This window comes from Arvicola amphibius, chromosome 4 (assembly GCF_903992535.2).
Source record: "Arvicola amphibius chromosome 4, mArvAmp1.2, whole genome shotgun sequence".
NCBI classification, from domain to species: Eukaryota; Metazoa; Chordata; class Mammalia; order Rodentia; family Cricetidae; genus Arvicola; species Arvicola amphibius.
In genome coordinates this window covers 18,194,419-18,214,186 of record NC_052050.1, presented here as the reverse complement: position 1 = coordinate 18,214,186, position 19,768 = coordinate 18,194,419, and the positions used below count along the sequence as shown (strand labels likewise).

The 19,768-nt window shown below is 53.1% G+C and overlaps 1 protein-coding gene across 5 annotated transcripts in view; it reads right to left on the bottom strand.

The window, feature by feature from the left end:
• Positions 1-1,013: 1,013 nt before the first annotated feature.
• The window catches only part of Arhgap27 (Rho GTPase activating protein 27), a 28,753-nt gene continuing 9,998 nt past the window's right edge, over positions 1,014-19,768 (bottom strand). For 3 of the 5 annotated variants that reach the window (XM_038328402.1, XM_038328400.1, XM_038328401.1), the window contains 15 exons: positions 9,394-9,813; positions 8,713-8,895; positions 8,442-8,522; positions 8,288-8,371; positions 7,980-8,047; positions 7,600-7,690; positions 7,088-7,192; positions 4,766-4,864; positions 3,746-3,851; positions 3,496-3,618; positions 3,325-3,423; positions 3,079-3,156; positions 2,841-2,975; positions 2,644-2,749; positions 1,014-2,533 (listed from right to left, as the gene is read on the bottom strand). In XM_038328402.1, the coding sequence (XP_038184330.1) occupies positions 2,356-2,533; positions 2,644-2,749; positions 2,841-2,975; positions 3,079-3,156; positions 3,325-3,423; positions 3,496-3,618; positions 3,746-3,851; positions 4,766-4,864; positions 7,088-7,192; positions 7,600-7,690; positions 7,980-8,047; positions 8,288-8,371; positions 8,442-8,522; positions 8,713-8,895; positions 9,394-9,813 (1,956 nt within the window). In that variant the 3' untranslated portion in view covers positions 1,014-2,355. Of the gene's footprint in view, positions 2,534-2,643; positions 2,750-2,840; positions 2,976-3,078; positions 3,157-3,324; positions 3,424-3,495; positions 3,619-3,745; positions 3,852-4,765; positions 4,865-7,087; positions 7,193-7,599; positions 7,691-7,979; positions 8,048-8,287; positions 8,372-8,441; positions 8,523-8,712; positions 8,896-9,393; positions 9,814-14,292; positions 14,471-19,768 lie in introns of those variants that run through there. The other 2 variants (XM_038328404.1, XM_038328403.1) reach the window with 2 other exon arrangements.

The following is a 19,768-nucleotide window of genomic DNA, read 5'->3' as shown; positions in this document are numbered from 1 at the left end:
ATGGGGCCCAGTCTTGCGGCCTTCATCCCTTCGCAGGGGTCGGTCGGAACCAAGCTGCCCTCCCTGCTTCTATTTCCTGCTGACTTCAATTCGGCACAGCAGCTCAATATGGGAGAAGCATGGAGAACCGTGGGCATGTTTAGGAAAGAAAGGCAACTGGTCATCCCCAGGGATGTGCTAAGAAGAGAGTTGTTCTGGGGCTCACTGTGGTTGCTGTGTTTTTATGATTGCTGGGGGCAGAGGCCAGCCATCTGTGAGAGGGAGAGAGGCAGACTGGGCTGTGAGGAGAGCTCCTGAAAGCCAACGATGGGAGAAAGCACAGACCTACCCTCCCCATGGCTGCTGATGAAGATGGCAGGGGAGGTCCCCAACAAGTAAGATACAGGGATCACAGAGGGATCCAGCAACAGCTGCATACCCAAGAGGACCGAAAAGCTCGAGTTATGGACTGGAAGCTCACACTCTCCCCGAGTCACAGTGAAGCGTGAGCCCCAGTGTGACGTGATTGGAAATGGGGCCTTGGGGAGTGCCACAGTTTAAGTGATTGGTGTTGGGATCGGAGTCCTTGTGTGGAAACACCAGACCTTTAGCCTCACGGCCATTTGAGAACGCAGCAAGAAAGCACTGCCTGTAAGCTAACGATGTCCTCATTCCACCCCACCCTGCTGCAGCCTCACCGTGAACATCCAGCCTCCAGCTTCATGAGAATGCATTTCTACTGACTGAGCCGCTTGGTCTGCGGTGTTATGGCAACAGTAGCACACTAAGCCAGCGTGGACACAGACACACGTGTGCAGTAGTGTCTGTCACAACCAGAGGACATAACCCAGAGATCGTTTATTTGGCAAATAATTAGGAAAAGGTGGCTGCTGGTCCTGGTGATGCACTGTCAGTACTTGGGAGGCGGAGGCCGGATGACCAGGAGTTCAAGGCCAGCTTTAGCTGTGCAATGGGGTGGGATGTAGACAGACTGAAGATCAGTGCAGGCTGTTATTGAAGTATGTTCGCCAAAGTAGGAGAATAAACATATTTTATTTAAACGTTGTTAGGTTGCTTTAAGACTTTAAATATGTAGGTGTATGGTGGGAGGCCTCCATTTATTCTCTTCTTGGCCCTGCTAGCATCAGGGCTGGGATTACCTCAGCCTTACTCACTGGGCCCTAAGCTCCAGAAAGCACGTGTGGACCCCTGCCCCAGAGCACAGTGCCCGGCACACGAGAACCCACAATAAATATTGACTGCAAGAAACCAAGGGGGACATCGGAGTAAAAGGCTGGCATGGTATGAATGCTCAATAAATATTAGCTATCGTTGTTTGTTGAGTTAGTGAGGGTGGGTGGAGCTAGGGGCTCAGATCCATAAACTGAGGTGGTGTGTGCATGGGAAGGGGGCAGCTGATACATGCTCAACTCTCTGTGCCCGAGGCTGTGACCTTTCTCCAGTGGGCCCCTCCCAGCTCTGCATGGCAAGGGAGTACAGGGTAGGCACTCAGTCAGGGTGCAGGCAAGGAGCTTCTATTTGTGTTGCTTTTCTTCCCCAGAACAGCTATGGTAGGTTCCCTGTTGCCTGAAGGGACCCCACCCCCTCCAGCCCATGCAGGGTGCTCCGGGCTGTTTGCTCTGCTCTGACCATCCATGGTGCTGCAGAGGGGGTGAGGAAACCACTTCCTCCTCTAGGGGCTGGGTTTGCAAGGATTCAGGTCACCTTTGGAACCTGAAGTCATTTGACTTCTGCTGCAAGCCCCAGTTCCCTGGAATCATGCATAGTGGGCGTGGGGTAAGCATGTGGTAGTCATGAGGAACATGGAGAGAACAGGGGTGGCCCAGGGAGAGAGCAACGCGGAGGAAAAGCCCGCAGGTGGCCTGCAGTAGGGTGGCACAGGAGCATAAGGCTGAAGAAAGCAGTCAGTGGCTTGGGCTGGCGGCCAGGGTTAGTCCTCCCCTGGCAGCAGGGACAGTGTCAGTAGCTGCTTCATGACTAGCGCAGGACCTCCTGCATAGCACGGGGCCTACAGAGTCTCCATCAAGGCCTGGCCAGATGCAGGCCTGTGGAAGCCAGAATGCCTTCATCCAATCCCTCCTCCCAACCGCAGCCCTAGGAAGCACTCATCCGCCCCGACTTCCCGGAACATTCTCGCATTAACACAATAGGCGGCGCTGTAGTCAAGAAAGGGCCCTAAGGAACCCCAAATAGGGATACAGCAGGGAGAAATCACATTTCATGAACTGGGGTCATGAAGGGGGTCACCGTACCCTCTTAATCGAGGGGTGTAGAAGTCACAGTGCAGCGGGGTGGGAAGTGGAGAGCCTCAGAGGAGGTCCAGCCTCATGGCCTCCAGCCACCCAGGGTTTGCAGTCAGTGCGGCGGGAAGATGTCTGAGCACTGTTGTAGGATGAGCTCCACCACCTGGTTCTGGAAGACCATGGTCATAGGCATGCTGGCTTCCTCCATCTCAGGCCGCAGCAGCGTGGGCCCGAACACTATGGCCACATTTTGCACGGTCATACGGTTCTGCTCACCATGCTCGATCACCCTGCAGTGGGAACAGTGGGGCCAAGAGCTCAGAGGCTGGGGAGTCTTTCAACAGGGGCCACAGCCACAACTAGCCCTCTTTTTTGGCCCTGGGAAGTTTGGCTTGCTCACCGGCACAGGTGCTGGATGAGCAGTCGGAGCGTGTCGTGGTTGGGGGCGGGCAGCGTGCGCACCAGGTCACGTACACAGCGGCTGCGCTGGGCTGGGTCCTGCAGCTCTGGGTGAGGGAAGGAACCAGAGGTGACAGTCTGCTGGCTGTGACAAAGGCGGGCCAACCTCCCCACCCGTCCTCTCCCTAAGCTGCTCACTGATGGCTGCTATGAACTGGTGGAAGTGCGAGAAGGGGAAGAGGGGTTCTGGCAGCTCCCGGAAGAAGAGCTTCAAAGCGCCCGTAATCACGTGGACGTCCTCCCAGCGCCCGTCGTCCAGGTCCAGGCGCTCATCTGCGGTGGGGGGAGACCAGGGGTGGAGAGGGTAGGGGGGAGAGGCAGTCAGCATCCACTTGTGCTTTCAGGCCCCAGAGTAGGGACTGGGTTAGAACCTCACCGTGATCCACCTTATAGCGCAGTTTCTGGATGGTGGCCAGGTTCCCACTGATGCGGTACAGCCCATCGATGTCCAGTCCTGCGGAAAGGGGAATGGCTGAGCCTGGAAGGGCTAGGGACCCTAGCAATTTCAACTCAGGATCTGCCCATCTGCTTCTCCTTGACCCTGTGCTCCCCCAGGGGTCTCCACCCTTTGCTTCTAGAAGCCGGCCACGGTGCTCTGCCCTGTCTGTGCATGCGTACATACCCCGGGCCTCGACAGTGCGGATGCATTGCTGCACGAAGCGTGGCACGGGACTCCTCTCGCGCTCACACAGTTGAGCCAGCGCACATCCAAACACCTGGTCTGGGGGAGAGATTGGTCAGCGCCGCCCAGCCCCGTGCCACCTGAGCCCGGATCCCGGCGAGTTGCAGGTACCTTTGATGTAGCCCTTGTCCCGCAAAGATTGCAGAGTGGGTCTTCTCTGTAGGAATTTGCGGAGCTTGTGCCGGACCTTGCTCAAGTCGCTCTCCAGGCCTCCAGGGCTCGGTGAAGGTGAGGCTGTCACAGACCGAACTCGGTCAGTAGGTGGCAGTGATAGCATTGGTCCTAGATCCCCAGCCAGGGCATCACTTCCCGCCCCCCAGAGGGGACTCTGGTTATCTCCCCACCTGACCCCATTGCACACCTGCATTCTGCTGCACATCCTCCTCCCGCCAGCTTCCAAGGCGCTCGCTGGACCCGAAATCAGCACTGCTGGGCTCACCTTCCACCCCCTGGAGCAGGTCTGCGGACTAGAATCAGACAGCCTCAGAGAAGCAAGGCCTGGGGCCAGTTGGGGCCTCTCTCTAGCAGCTCTAGCCCGGAGACATCCCAGGAAGAGACAGATTTCTCTTGGCAGGTTAAAGTCCTGGAACCAACTTCCACCTTCCTTGGCTGCAGAGTCCTCCAGGAGCTGCGAGGTCATTCTACCCTCTCTCTTTCTTACCCAGGCCGTCTTTAGCACCCTCCCAGTTCCTGACCTCCTCAGAGTTTTCTGTCCACTCTACATCCCGCTAGACTGGCTCTCACTCATAAACTCGCTGAACCATTACTGATTGCACCAATACCTCCTGCATCTGGATTCCTACTTCTATTAGGACAATCAAAATCTGGACCCAGTGCTAACTCATATGAAATCAAGAATCAAATACTATGAGGTCATTTCCATCTAAATAGCTGTTGATTTTGTTTCTCACAGCTGGGGACCAGACTCAGGACCATTTGCATACTGGGCAAGTCCTCTGTCACTAAGCTATGTATTCACAATGCATGACTGACACTACCAGGGCTATGGCTCAACGATGGGCAGGGCATTTGTCTAGCAGACGCGAGGCCTTGAATTCAATCTGTTGACCCTTCATCTTCCAGTTTGAGCTGTCACCCCTGCCTGAGTCTGGTTCTCGGGGTACTTATGTACTGTTCCACCTGCCTTATAATGAGAAGGCTCCTTCGGGTTGCGGCTGTTCCCTCCCGTGGAATCCTGCAAGACCAGCCCAGAGCAGGCGTCACGTGCCTCTGGACAGCCCCTCTCACCAGCAGATGGGCTGCTTTTGCAGAAATGGCACCATTCCATTGGTGTCATAGGTGCTGGGTGCATAACTTGGGGTCCTGCATAAAAGGCCCACGTCCCTCTCAGTCAGCCCTGGAGGTCCCAGACTCTACCTACCAGCTCCTCGATGCCTTTGGCAATGGCCTTGTGCCAAGTGCTGATGATGGCTTCTGAGTCATGCTGGATCAGGTATTCTGAGCCATCTCGGCTTCGCAGCTGAAGGGACACAAGCCAGTCAGTTACCCCTGCTCCCTGGGTCTGTCTTGGGAGTAGGCTTGGAGTGTGTGTGTGTGTGTGTGTGTGTGTGTGTGTGTTGAGAGGGAGTTGACCTGTCCCTCCCCAAGAGGCTTGGAGCCTAATAGAGCAAAGGCCTCAAGCCAGATCCAAGTCTTCCTCTTTGTTTAATGCTGTGGACGACAGTGTTTGCGACAGGCAAACTAAGTGGGGTCACTTTCTTCACGAGCACACAGCCAGTAGTGACAGATCAGAGCTTTGCCGGGCTCCTTGCTGCCTAACACAGAACACAGCAGGCCTCTCCCAGGGCACTGGCAAAGTGATAGAAAATTCCTGTGGGAGTCTGGTTGCTGGAAGGGCAATGAAAAAAAACTTCAGGGAGTAGAAATAGACCATTGTTGGCCGGCTCTAAACACAGAGTTGGCCCAGCTGCAATGCCTAGCTTTGGAAGTAGATATCAATCTAGCCCTTCGGTCCAGAGTGAGGCAGAACCTGGCTCAGACGGTAGGGAATGAATTCTAGAGTCAGAGAAAACGGTTTTTTGGTTGTTCTCCTTTTAAAATTATAACTCAGAGGCCAGAGAGATGGCTCAGTCAGCTGTTAAGAACACTTCTTGCTCTTGCAGAGAACCTGGGTTCCGTTCCCAGCACCCACAGGAGGCTCAAAACCATCCGGTTCCAACACCAGTTCCAGGGAATCCAATGCCCTTTTCTGTGGAGTACCAGGCACAGATGTGGTGCACATACATACATATATACACACATACATATATTTAAATAAATATAGACACAAATAAGGCTTGGAAAATCATCAAAAATAAGCATGCAAGCTCCCTGCAGAATGTCTGGACTGTGTATTTGACTTTCTTCATAATAAACTATCTGAAGCAGACCCAAGGTCCCGGCTTAGCTTCCATGGAGCTCTTTGGAAGGGCACATATCCCTCTGGAGCCCAGGTTCATAAAACTGCACACTAGAAAGTTCTTTAAGAACCAAGAGTTAAGACAGTTTGGATTCCCAGGAACCTAGAGAGGACCTTCCCTCCCCCAACAGGAAAGATCTATGTGACCAATCGCTGTCCCGTTTCTCACTTGCTGCCTGGAGAAACGGATCTAAGTTTCCCTCAGAGACCACCCGAGCACCGCCTGTTCACTGTTTGCTCCTAGCTCCTCCCCATCCTGGACCATCCCTAACTTGTTTTGACAGATACTGGCTACTTTTTTTTTTTTTGGTGGTGGTTTTTATGAGTTCACTGTCTACTGTCTATGGGGTTTGTTTGTGCATGGGTGTGTGCATTCATGTGTGTGCACGCATGTGTGTATTGTGTGTGCATGCATGTGTGTACTGCGTGCATGCATGTGTATATTGTGTGCACACATGTGCAGGAATGTATGTGCATGCATGTGTGTATTGTGTGCACGCATGTGCAGGAATGTATGTGCAGGTGGAAGCCAGAGTTCAACCCGGATGTGATTCCTCAGGCGCTGTCTACTTTGCTGTTTTAGTACAGGGTCCCTTGCTGACTTGGAATGCAACATTTAGGTTAGATTGGCTGGCCAGCAGGCCCCAGGGACCCATATCTGTTTTCTGTGCCATGGGACTACAAGCATGTGCCACCAACCAGGCTCCTGAGTCTGTGTGACAAGTACTTCACTCACTAAGCCCCATCTCCTCTGCCCCTCACGCCTGTGCTTTTCTGGCGTTCTGCCTCACTGCTCTTAGGGACTGTCACCCCCGCTCCCCCCCCACGCCCCAACAGCAAGGAGCGTGGTACTACGAGGCCTTTGCCAGAGTCCTCTTGCTCTACCTGCTGGGAAACCAGACCAACTTGTTACTAGTCTACTCATTGGGGACCCAATAAAAACTGGAGTCTGGGCTCTGGCCGGTGAAAGCAGGTCGCTGGCTCAGCCCATCACAGGGAGCAGCTAGACTCAGTTCTCAGTCTCAGACTGGTGGCTGAGAGAAGGTCCCTCTGGGGATGGCATTTTCATCTCCTAGAGACCTACTTCTTACCCTCAGTGGCAAAGGCTATGAACTCTATACCCAGGGTGGTGATTTTCGGACAACATGATGAGCACTGAACCCAAGATGGGGCAGCCTTGACTTTGAGTCTTGAGCACTCCAGCCCTACCTTCTGCAGGACCCCATTCCTGCGCCCTGTCTGCAGTGGGATTCAGGGGTCCCTTCCCCCAATCCCACCACTCACCTCTAATACATTCTTCTTGCTGGATTTGTCTTTGGGGGCCCAATCAAGAGAGGCCCCCTTCAGTTCGACGGTGTACTCAGGGGTGGAGAGCTTGGAAGGATGCCTCTGTGGGGAAGGAAGGAATGGAAAAGGCAGGATTACAAGGGGCACCCACCCAGATGGGCTTGCTAAAATACCTGGCTCCGACACACCAGGCTCCTAGAGCATCTTTGTCCTAGGACCTGCTAGCCAGCAGAAAGGAAAAGAGAAAGGAGCCCAACCCCATTTTGTGAGCAGGTAGGCCAGGCCCCAGCCTCCCAGCTCTCCAGACCGGAGCTGTCTATCACCAAGTTCTGTTCTGCAGGCCCCAGTAGCTGGAGTGCTTTGTACTGTGGTAAACCTGCCATCATTGTCCCTCTTTGCCACTATCCAGCTACCTTGGTACTTGGGAACCCATCTTCTAAACCAGCCTTTCCTAAGCCAACTCAGAAAACAAGAGCGGAAGGTCTCCCTTGCTCAGGGACAGGTCTCACCAGGCCGCCCGCAGCTGAGGTTTTTGAGTCTTTGAAGAAGGTCAGGACACCGCCTTCCAGCACTGTCCAGGAGGCACTCCAGTGTTTCTTCCTAAGGACAGAGGGAAGTTGGGGTGGGCGGGGTTGAGATTTGCGCCTAGTCTGGAGGACTCACCCCACCCCACCCCTCACAGGAGCTGGGGGCACTGGCCCCACAGAATTGGATTCCCACCACGTAATAGCTGGCAGGCAAGGAACCTTAGGTGCCTCAGTTTCCTCACAGGACTTCACATGAAGTCACCACGAGGATTAGTACGAGTATGACATAAGGGAGCTTAGCATTGGGGAACTGGATCATCGCGGCCCACCCTGCCACGGTTGGGGTCTGGACAGGCCCTCACCGAAGTCTCTTCCCCTTGTCAACTGTCTTGGTACGATGGAGCACTCCGGCCTTATCCAGGGTCTTGATCTAAGAGAATGAGGGGAAGGGGAATGGTTATGACAGGAAAGCACGAAGGAACAATGCTAGCATCTCCTCAGCTGGATGTTTTCTTACAGGCTTGGCCTGAGGCTCACTGCACCCTGCTGGGAGGGAGGGTGAGGTCCCTACAGAAGTAGTCACAGGGAGGTTCCCCCAGGGCCTCCATGCCCCTCTACACTGGGGCTTACTGGGAAGGGAAGGATATATCCCATCAACCCCTGACCCCACCTTCTCCTCCGGAGGGCTAGCCTGGGCTGGAGTGTCACTATCCTGGCTTGATTTGCGAACGCTTCGAGGGGCGGGAATGGGGACCTGGGGAGAGAGACACTGTCACCCATTATCCCCTCCACCTTCCCCAGCTCTCCCTTCCCCAGCTGTTTACCTGGGGCAGCTCCCACTGCACAGAGGAGTCCTCTAGATTGTAGAAATATGGCTTCCCATGCTGGTCCTCCAACCTCACCCACTGTGGACACAGGAACATAGTCAGGGCCCTCGGCCCAGAGTCCAGGATGGTACTAGGGGCTGCAGTACCAGACTCAGGACTGAATGGTGTGGGTCTGCCCTTTAGTATCGAGGGGAGGTCCTAGTGGAGGAAGTCTGGGGAGTGCCGTGCCAGCAAGGTTGTCTAGGTCCGGCTGCTAGCGATGTCCTACCTGCTCTTGAGTGAACTGGTTGGTGTACAGCGTCTGCTTGTCTGGGGTAATGTGACAGGACCAGCCACGGGGTGCAGCCACGGGAGAAGTGGGGCCAGGATCACTGAAGGAGCCCACAGGAGAATAGTCCTCTTCGGGGTAATTAGTCAGCAATTCAGGATAGTCTGTTTCAGGAGTCGGGGGCTGCAGGGACCAGAAGATGGAGTCAGAGGTTCTGTCTCCTGCCTCCCTCACTTTGTACCAGGTCCACCTATTACTCTCTAATCCTCGGGGCCAAAAATCAGGAGAAGTCAGAGACCCTCAGAGATGGCCTGTCTCTATCTCTGGTCCCTGAGAAGCAAGAGGTCGGGTCAGAAACGCTCAGGGGGGGCCGGGCGGCGGTGGCGCACGCCTTTAATCCCAGCACTCGGGAGGCAGAGGCAGGCGGATCTCTGTGAGTTCGAGACCAGCCTGGTCTACAAGAGCTAGTTCCATGACAGGCTCTAAAACTACAGGGAAACCCTGTCTCGAAAAACCAAAAAAAAAAAAAAAGAAACGCTCAGGGGGTGGCCCCGCACCCATTCTGTGATTTCTGATTAGCATGAAGAGGGGTCCAGGATGCTCGGAAATGCCCCACCCCCATTGCCCCACCCCATCCTCTGATCTTTAAGCAGTAGGTGGGATCAGAGGCCCGTCCCTTACCCTCTGAAGTCCCGGGCTTCGCGGGCTCAGGCTGGGTTGCATCTCCAGCGGCTCCTGGGGCTCCTCCTCCAGGTCCTCAGCCTCGTCCTCCCAGGCGGTCTCACCGGTCACAGGGTTGTAGAAGAACACCCTGCGACTCTCCTCATCCCAGTACTGGCCCCACTCTGTCTCCAGGCTCTCCCCACTGCCCACAGATGCTCGGGAGGTGGCTGGACTGGTGGCGCCTTCAGAGGCCTCAAAGGGTGACTCCCAGGTGGTCACGCCCGTGTCCGGGTTATAGTAGTAGGGGCGCCCAGTGCCCGAGTCGGTGTGCGTCTCCCACACTGGGCTGAGCCGAGGAGGAACTGCAGCGGAGTGCGGCGAAGTGGCCCTAGGTTGCCTCTCTACATTCGCATACACTGGCTCCTGGGGATCATCCACCTGCAGGAGCCGAAGGACATGACGACTTTTGGGGTAACTCCAGGGTCGCACAGGGTGGCCTTGGACATTTGCAAACTGGGCAACCTTCAGCAAGCCCTGGTACTTCTCTGACTCAGTTGCCCTGGGCAGAAAACGTGTGCTTTGCCCATGCCAGAAATTGTGGTAAAAGAAAGGAAACACTTTTTGAAGGAGCTCCCTGAAGCAGCATGTGCCGCAGAAGGGAAGGTCAGATTGTTAATCACAGAACACTAACTAAGCTCTCAGGAGTCTGCATTCCTCCGAGGGGAGGCACTGGCAGCAACAGATCAAGGGCCTGGGACCTGTTCTTTGTGGGTCTCATTTGGAGTCCTTTTGCAGTCCATAGCCCCACTAAAGCTGCACAACCCTTGGTGGCTCCGGTGATGGAATCTGTACTGCTGGGAGCTGCTTTGCAGGTTTAGGAATGAGAGAGAGAGAGAGAGAGAGAGAGAGAGAGAGAGAGAGAGAGAGAGAGAGAGAGAGACCCAGATGGGCTGGAGAATAAAGGGTCAAAGAAGGGAGACACCCCTTCCCCCCAAAGGGCGAGCCATCTGGTGTTTCATCTGGCTAGGCACAGAGGAGAGGCTGGGGTGAGTCATACTCTCTGCCTCCTCCTGGGCAGAGGGGCAAAGTCTGAGGCCTGCAGAGGCCACCCATCACCTGCCGGAGCTTGGGTTCTGTTTCCTGCCACTCCTTGCTTGCCCCTGGCCTTGAACTTTAAACTCTAGCTGCAGGGCCCCACCCCTCTGCTGGAACTTCTACTGCAGGTTGCACTCAGCTCCTTGACAGTCTGTCTATGTTCAGTTCTACTCAGCTCACCCCACGTTCTTCAAGTCTCAGCTCTTGAGAATGTCAGGTTTCAGATCTGTCCCCAGATCTCCCCAGATTCCACCAACAATGCCAAACCCCTAGAGAGACAGACAGTCTCACTATCAAACCCAAGGCAGCAGGAGTGCATCTGGCTAACAGATTTCTAAGAATACACACTGCTCCCAGCAAACAGCACACCTCAAAAAGCTATTATGGTGGACTAGGGAGGGGGGGTGGAGCTCACAAAGCATGCAGGGAACCCTGGGTCTGATGCCCAGAACTGCATACAATCAGGCACGGTAGCACATGCCTGTAATTCTAGCACTCAGAGGACAGAGGCAGAACTTCACAAGTTCAAGGCTCTCCTTATCTACACGTGGGGTCTGAAGGCAGGTTGGGGTACGTGAGATCCTGTCTCAAAAAGACCCAAATCAAACAAAATGCTGACAATGGTCTATCTGGCCAGTGTAATTATAAGGCTTAGGTTTTTGGGGTGGTGGTGGTGCTGCTGGGTAACTGAACCCCAAGCCTTAAGTGCAGAAGACAAATAAGTGTTGGTCTGTGGGGCTCCACCCCAGTTCTTTTTTCCTTTAAAAGGTTTGGAGTTTCCATTTCTTTTTTTGAGATTCCAATTTTGTAACAGTATTGATTTTTTTTTTTTATAGGAAAACCCAAAATGTACCGTAAAGATGGCTCAGTGAGCCAGCATGATGACCTGAGTTTGATCCTCGGGCCCCGCGCTGAGAGGCAAGCACTAACTAGCACAGGTTGCTTTCTGTCTTCCATATGTGTGCTGGGACACATTCACACAGACACAGTAAATGTACTAAGATAAACTCATCACACATGTTCCTCCTCTGTTGGCCAGGACACGCGTGTAAGGGAAGCATGGCCTACTCAACACGGCTTCTCCCTGGGTTTTAGGAAGATAGAAAGGCACCCATTTGGGGCTGGAGAGATGGCTCTGTGGGTTAAGAACACTGGCTGCTCTTGCAGAGGACCTGAGATCAGTTCCCAGCCCCCACATGGTGGCTCACAACTCTCAAACTCCAATTCCAGGGGATCCAATGCCCTCTTCTCACTTCTTTGGGCACCAGGCACACACGTGATGCATGCACATACATGAGTGTTTGCACTCACACATCGAAAAATAAGTAAATATTACCCCCCACACACATCATGCATCTTACTCCTAAGATCCCTCTGCTCTGCCCTGTAGCATGAACTGAGCCGGACGCTGGGAATGCAGCAGAGAACAAGTGGACACAAGTCCCTGCTCGGCAGAATTGGCCTCCAGTGCACACACGGCAGGTGTAGGGTGCGGCAAGTGAAGCTTACGCTCACTGCTGAGAAAGACTGCAGAGGTAGGGGCCAGCGAGAGGGCTCAGTAGTTAAAGGCACTTGCCGCCAAGCCTGACCACCTAAGTTTGAACCCTAGACCCGCTCAGTGGAGCGAGATAACTGACTCTGCCAAGCTGTCCTCTGACTTCCACATGTGCCGTGGCACACATGATTATGTGTGCACACAATAAATAAATAAAATAGGATAAAAAATTAAAGGCATGGTGAGACACGGGAGGGCACAGGCTCTGACAAGATGGCTAGCCCCCAGGAGGCAGGTGCTGGGCTGAGTCATCGATTCTTCTCCTTTCTCCCTGACCCCAAACCTCATGTGTATTCCTGTATTTCAGCTACCCCAGGCTAGCCCACCACACCAGAAGTCCCTATCCACTTCCTCACTGTCCTCTTCCTTAGGCTGTCCCCTCAGCCTGACTGTCCTTCTCTCCTGTCCTCCCCATGCGGACTTTGCTCCTTGGGGAGCCTCAGGTCACTGTCTCTCAGTGGAGAGGATTAAGACACTCATTGCTTTGTTAGGCTCCAGTGGCATTCTGCCTTGGAGGTTGGGGAGTTGCCTACCAACCTGGCCCTCTTCCTTCCTTCCTTCCTTCCTTCCTTCCTTCCTTCCTTCCTTCCTTCCTTCTCCCTTTCCTTGTGTATGCACAGTACATGTGTGTGTATGAATGTGGGTGCACATACGTGTGCATGTGTATGGTCTGAGGTTGACTGTGGCTGTCTCCCTTGATGGCTCTCCACCTCATATATTGAGGTGGGGACTCTCACTTGAAGCCAGAGCTCACTGATTTGAGCTAGTGCGCTTGCTTTAGCGATCCCATCTCTGCCTCCCCAGCGCTGGGATTATAGACAGACCACCATACCCACCTGGCATTTACATGGGTGCCAAGGATCCAAACCCTGTCTCAGACTTACACAGCGAGTACTTTACCCACAGAGCCCTCTCCCTTTCCCCAAGGCCTGCATCTCTTGTGAGTATGACATAGGATGATGTGGCAGATGCCACTGCCCCCCTCAGGTGAGACAATGCCCTGAAGTATATAGCGGATCTATTCAAACACTGCTTTAATGTGCAATTCAGTCCTGTGGCGAACTTTGGAAACAAACAGCACAGAATGTGAGAAAGGATTTGCTGGGGATGAAAGTTTGAGCCACAGAGCCCAGGAGAGTCACTGAAACAGGACAGACACCAGGATGAGAGGGAGCAGAGAGGCCAATATGCCTCCTGCCCCACACCTAGACACACTGGGACTGTGGCCTTGCTGTTCCAGGATGGGTGGCGGTGACAGTGACAGTGGTGGTGGCTGGAAGGGTCCATGGGTCGTGTGGAGAGGCTGAGGTGCTGCTGGGCTCTTTGGAGGAGGGATTATGCTTGACAGACCATTGGAGCTAAGGGATCTCAAATAAAGAACACACGGGCAGGTATGGGGGATGTTGAGGGGAGAGAGAGTTAGGTCCCTGGAGTGGCAGGGCTATCGCAAGAAGAGATGATGCAGAGACATGTGTTGGGGACAGGAAGCATTAGGAAGACGTGCTGTCTAGAGACACTAAATGCTTGGGGTGGAAGATAGGGACCCCCATAGAGGGAAGCAGGCAGAACCCACTCCTTTTTGAAGCTGCGGCCATGGAACTGTAGCAGTCACTGGTCCCTCAAACTCTGGACCTCTCCATGGGTCCCCCTTCCTCAGCGATGAGCTAAAGGGACTTTCCTCTGCTGGCGGGGTTCAGCTGGGTTCTCATTGCTCCTGGGTCTGTGTAGGCCCTTTGCTTGCCTTTTTTTTGGGGGGGGAAAGATAGTGGGGTCTGCCAAGCTGGCCCCCACTCTGGAGATTCACATGCTGCCACAGTCTAAAAATAGTATCAAGTTGTACCATGTAGACACAGGGGCTGGGCAGGGAAGAGGAAGAGGCCTCCCCACCTCTGGTTAGAGGGCTGAGCCAAGAGAGACCTTTAACGCTCACCACAGAGATCTCCCTTCACTTGTTTATGGTTATGCACTCCTTACCTTCAATCCCCCACCCCAGATGCCCCCTCCCCCTGCCCCACGTCCTCGTCCACAGTGGCGGAAGCCCTGTCTCTCTTGCCCCAAGCTGGGTATCTCAGATCTCTCTGTGCACCCTTGGACAGGGAAGGCCTCTGAGAGAGAAAGTGCTGAGATCACCTGACATACACTGCTCTGAGCTTCTACAACCAGCTCCCAACAGTGGGGTGCAGACCTGCTACAGCTCCGAACCCAGAAGGCCCTCTGCTGCCCCGGCAGAGGCTGAGCCTGCCCCGACTCCTTCCTTCTATCCTTACCTGTGCCCGCAGGGCCCGGCTCTGCCTCCTGGCCAGTTTTGCAATCATGTCCACCATCCCGGCCCCTCTGAGTTCTGGGATACAGCCTGGGAAGTTTTTAGGGGGTGGAGCCCAGGATCACAACTCTGGGCTGGCACAGGGCAACTGGGAAACAAGAAGTTGCCTTGAGATGGCGCGAGGCTGAGTCTGTGACTGGTTTCCTGTCAGGGCTGCGGAAGTGCCTGAGACAAGGTTGCCTGATGGGTGGGGGGTGGCGCAGATTGGGGTGTTTTCATGTTTCCGGGACTCCACTGGCTGTCCCCCTGTGCTCAGTGCTCTGGTGATGTAGCTCAGAGCATCCTGTACCAAGATGCTCATACCTAAGTCACAGGTGGGATGGAAGATGGGCTCAGGCCTCATCAGGCACAGGTGAAGGAAGGACTGAGGAGAGGGCTTCAGCCTGGGCTAGCCTAGGGTACTGTGTAGCTCCTGTGGTTGTGAGGATGTGAAGGGGAAGGTTGTGGAAAGACGTTCAGATGAGGAAGGGGTTTGGATGCAAGCGGTTTGGGGAAGCTGGTGTCTAGACTCTGCCAGCCATGAGAACGGAAGGGGCAGTGACCATACCACTGTCTTCCCACTTGACCACCTGGTCCTCTCCTCCAGACATGGTCACCAAGCCGCACCTGCCCTCTTCCGCCCGGGTGGCCACACGCACTGATCTTCAGAGGTGTCTCTGCATCTGTGTGTGAATCTGCCTACCCTCCACTGAGGACTAAGAGAAAGAACACCAACCAGCTGCCCCCTTCTGATTTCTCCTCTGTCCACTGCCTTACGCAGGTGACACTCCAACCCAAGCACACACAGTGGACCCAACATACTCCAGGGGAGCATCTGTGGCTGCTCCACCAAGTCCCTGGCAACCATCTTGTCTGTCTTGCCCTTCCCCAAGGTGTTCTTCCTTAATAAGCCCTGTTTTCATGGGTCCCCGGCTTGTTTCCAGTTTGGGCTCTGACCCCCTGCCTGGTCTCCCATTTCAGAAATCGCACGGTGACACGGTGACGCGACAGAATTGAAACACTTGCTGAGAACACAGAAGGCTGAGTCTGTGGTCCTCCGCCCTTTTGGCACCCACGTCACGGCTCCGTCAGAAGCCCCCAGGACATAGGGCCACCGTCCTGGGAAGCTGGTACTGCTCCGGATGTACAGGCTAAAGTGGCTTCCCTTCTCCCAGCAAGCGGAAGTGATGGCCACAACTGGTGCCCACAAGCACACCACGCTGAGAGTTACCCAGCAGGTGGGGCCAGAGCCACCAGCACAGACTAGCTGCCTGGCACTCCATCGGCCTCTCCCAGGCTGGCCTCACCGTCAAAGCTCTCGAAGGGAGGAGGTGTGTGTGTGTGTGTGTGTGTTTGTGTGTGTGTGTGTGTAGGAGACTGTACAAGAGGAAAATCTTGTCCTCTCGATTGAGAGGTAAAATAAATGTCCCAAAACATAGGACATATAAAGGCACAAGCCTGTAATTCCAGCACTCAGGAGACGGAGGCAGGGCTGGAAATTCAAAGGTAGCCTGGAATTCATCCACTGTGGCCTCTTGGCCATTTAGTGAGAATCTGTCTCTAAAGAGAAACAAAGGAGAAAGGGGAAGGAGGGAGAAAGAGAGAGAGGGCCTAAATCAAAGACTCAGCCAGGGACGGGCAGGGACTGGCCTCCACCCACTCACTGAGCCTGCCCACTCTTTGCCACTTAGACTGGGTGGCGGGACAGCAGGAAGGAACTGAGCTTTTTGCCTCAGTGTTGCCCTGCTACAACTTCCTAGGGGCCAGAGACTGTGTTTCTCTTGTGTTTCTCTCTGCATCCCAGCCAGGCCAGGCTGAGAGCCACATGCTCACTACTGTACAGGGGGAGCACGAAAGGGATTTCACTGCAGCATCCCAGACAAAGCTTTTCACTGCTCCCTGGGGTGATTGTGCAGCCCAGGCCAGGTGTCCTACCTCAACGGAATCCTAAACACAGTGGGGTTAGGGCTGAATTATCTCGATAAACACAGAATAAACAGGCATCCGGAGGTGTGGGGGCAGGGATCTCTATAGTGCGGGGCTGTCCTCTTCCCTGTCCCCAGGGCTGGTTTCTGTGAAAGCCCAGCTGGCCGCTGAGTTCCCACACCCGCAGGGCGGGCGCTGGTGAGAAAGCAGGGCGAGCTTCTGCTTTTCTGGTTCTGGGTTTCGGATTGGGCGCCCTCAGCACTGGACTCTGCCTCAGCCTCTGTATGACCTCGGGGAACTGCCTGCTGAGCCTGCTCCTCCGGGGTGGGCTTCTCCTGGGTACACACTAGAAGTAATGCCGGCGGACTGCCTGCAGAGCCCATCACGGACCTCTGGGCTGGCCAGTAAGACTGTGACTTCCAACCTAACTGCCCAGGTAAGGGAAGTGCGATAAGGGGTGGCCTTTTACCCACCACTCCTCAGACTTTTCCCTGGCTTTAATGTAGGGCGCAGGGGCCTCCTGTTCCAGTAAGCTTCCTTGACCTGGATCTCTAGAGTCTCACCAGCTATGAAGGCCTCACCTCTCTCTCTTTCTCTCTCTCTCTCTCTCTCTCTCTCTCTCTCTCTGACAGAGACAAAGACACACACACACAAAGAGAGAGAGAGAGAGAGAGAGAGAGAGAGAGAGAGAGAGAGAGAGAGAGAGAGAGAGAGAGAGAGAGAGAGGAGAGAGAGAGACAGGGAGAGAGAAAGTCTCACACACCTCCCTCCCCCCCCCCATGGCGGTTCACATCGTTATGTCTTGTAATCTTGGCACCAAAGAAGCTGAGGCAGAATTTGATGCAAAATAAAGAAAAGGAAAAGTTGGCAAAGTTTGAGCGCACGCATCGTCCACAGCTGTGCACATGGGAGCTTTGATTAACAACCATCAATGGTAGTATTCTGATGAGAATTCTATGGAGCTGAGATCAATTCTTTTTCTTTCCTTTCCTTTCTTTCTTTCTTTTTTTTTAAGCTGAAGCATTCTTATTCCCTGAGTCACCCTGGCACCATAAGTGACAGCCCCAGGCATTAGTCACAGCTCCTGGTGATGGCAGGGTAGACACATCTGTGACCTTGGCAGCTGTATACATAAACCTATAGCACAAGCAACTAGGTGGGGCGTACAGAGCACGGGACCTGACAAATGCGTGCACCTGCGACCTAAGCCTCAGCAATCCTTAGTGCAGTGTCCCTCCCCCCACTTTGGACAGACACTTCCCTGTGAAATGGCCAGTAGTCTCATATGTTTGGTTACTATGTCTCTTGATCACAACAGAAAGTCATGCCGGGTGACCAACCTGTTTGCCATCTAGGTTTGGTCAAATCCACCCCATGACACCCACAAGACAATGAAATCACCTCACAATGCATTCCTCAGGATGTGTCCTCGGTGAGTGACATATGACTGTGTGTCTTAGGACCTTTGTAGCAGTTTAACTAAGTCTATGATAAAGCCCTGAGGTTTAAGAGCCACAAAATAAATGAAAATATATCTGAAAATTTTTGTACTGAAAATATTTTATTTTTTTGTGGTACCTGGGATTGAACCCAAGGATTTTTAGAGGCTAAGCAAGGGCCTTACTGCTCATCTACATTCTAGATTTTTTTTATTTTTATTTTTTATTTTGAGACAGAGTTTTGATAAATTGACCATGTTACCCTCCAATTTCCAATCTTCCTGCCTCACTCTCCCAAAGTATTGGAACTGTGAGTACCAACTTGCTGGACTTACATAAATGTGATTAAAGAAATCTTTTTTCTTTTTAAATTGAGAAGCCGAGACAGGGTCTTTTGGGGGGGAGGGCGGGGGACAGGATCTTACTATGTAGCCTTGGCTATGTAGACCTGGCTAGCCTCAAACTCACAGAGATCCATCTGCCTCTGCCTCCAGACTGCTGGGATTAAAGGTGTGCACCGCTCTTGCCCAAGTCTTAGTAGGTTGTTTGGAGTACTCTCAAATTCCTGGGTACAAATGATCCTCGTGCCTCAGACACAAGCACGTGATACTGTGTCTGGTTTAAAAAAAATCTGTAAGACAGGATTTGATCTCCAGCACTGAAAAAAAAAAAAAGAAAAAAAAACGAAAGTTGAAAAGAAAACTTATAAAACTAAAGGTAACAGGTGGAAGCTTGAGAGATGGGTCAGCAGGGACGAGCTGTGTTGCTCTTGCAGAGGATCCAGGTTCGGTTCCCTGCACCCACACCGAGCGGTTCACACCTGCCTGTAACTCCAGTTCCAGGGGTCTGACGCCCTCTGCTGGCATCTGCTGGCATCTGCATGCACATGGTGCAATAAACACAGGCAAACACGCATACACATACATTTTAAAATCTAGGGAAAAAAAAGTAGCAAATGCTAGTGAGGTACGGGGAAAGCAGAATTCCCCTGCAGCATGGGTGGGATGTAAATAGCATGCAAATCAATGTGAGTATTCCCCCAAAGCTAGAAATAGAACAGCATATGCCGCAGCCACCTCACCATGGGCATACAGTCAAAGAAACCAAAGTCAGCATGTTAAGAAGACATCTGCACTACCACGATCATTGTGGCTCTGCTCCCAAGAGCCAACATACAGAATCCACCCAGCTGTCCATCAAAGGATGAGTAAAGAAGACACAACACAGTGGAATACCAAACACAGTGGAATTCTTTGCAACCACAGTAGAGTGAAGTTCTCTGTAAGTGCATGAATTTAACTAGAGGACACTGTGTTAAGTGAAATAAACCAGGCTTGGGACAATAACTTGTGTGTGTTCCCGCTTCACCCACTTCACGGTGGGGACTGGAAAGTTGGCTTTGAAGAAATAGAACACAGAATAGTGGTTATCAGAGCTTGGGAAGGGTGTGTGTGAGGGTGGCAGGGAAGGAACGGCCAGTGTCTAGGGGCTCAGTTAGATGGAGGAGGAGCTTTCTGCACTCCAGAGTCCTGAAGAGCATCCGTGCTTGACACCAAGTAGTTCTAAAGTTACAAATAGCTAGCAGAGAGGGGTCTGAATGTTCTCATCACAAAGAAATAATGAAGTCTGTGATGATCAGTATGATTACACTAATCATACTTCATATACAGTTACGGAAATCTCACTGTGTGTGCTACGAATGTGTATGACTGCTATGTTAATTAAAAAATAAAACTATAGGGCCTGAGAGATGGCTCAGCTGTTAAGAGCACTGGCTGCTTTCTGAGGACCTGGGTTCAATCCAGCACCCACAGGTGACTCACAGTTGTCTGTAACTCCAGTTCCGGGAGATCCGATGCCCTCACACGGACAAATGTGCACATGAAATAAAATAAATACTATTTTAAAGTTGGCGGTGGTGGCACACACCTTCAGTCCTAGCGCTAGAGAGCAGAGGCAGGGAGAGGTCTCAGGTTTGAGGCCAGCCTGATCTACATTGTAGGTTCCAGGACAGGGTTATACAGAGTAACTGTGTTTTGGGGGAAAATTATTTTTTAAAAAACCTACATACATATT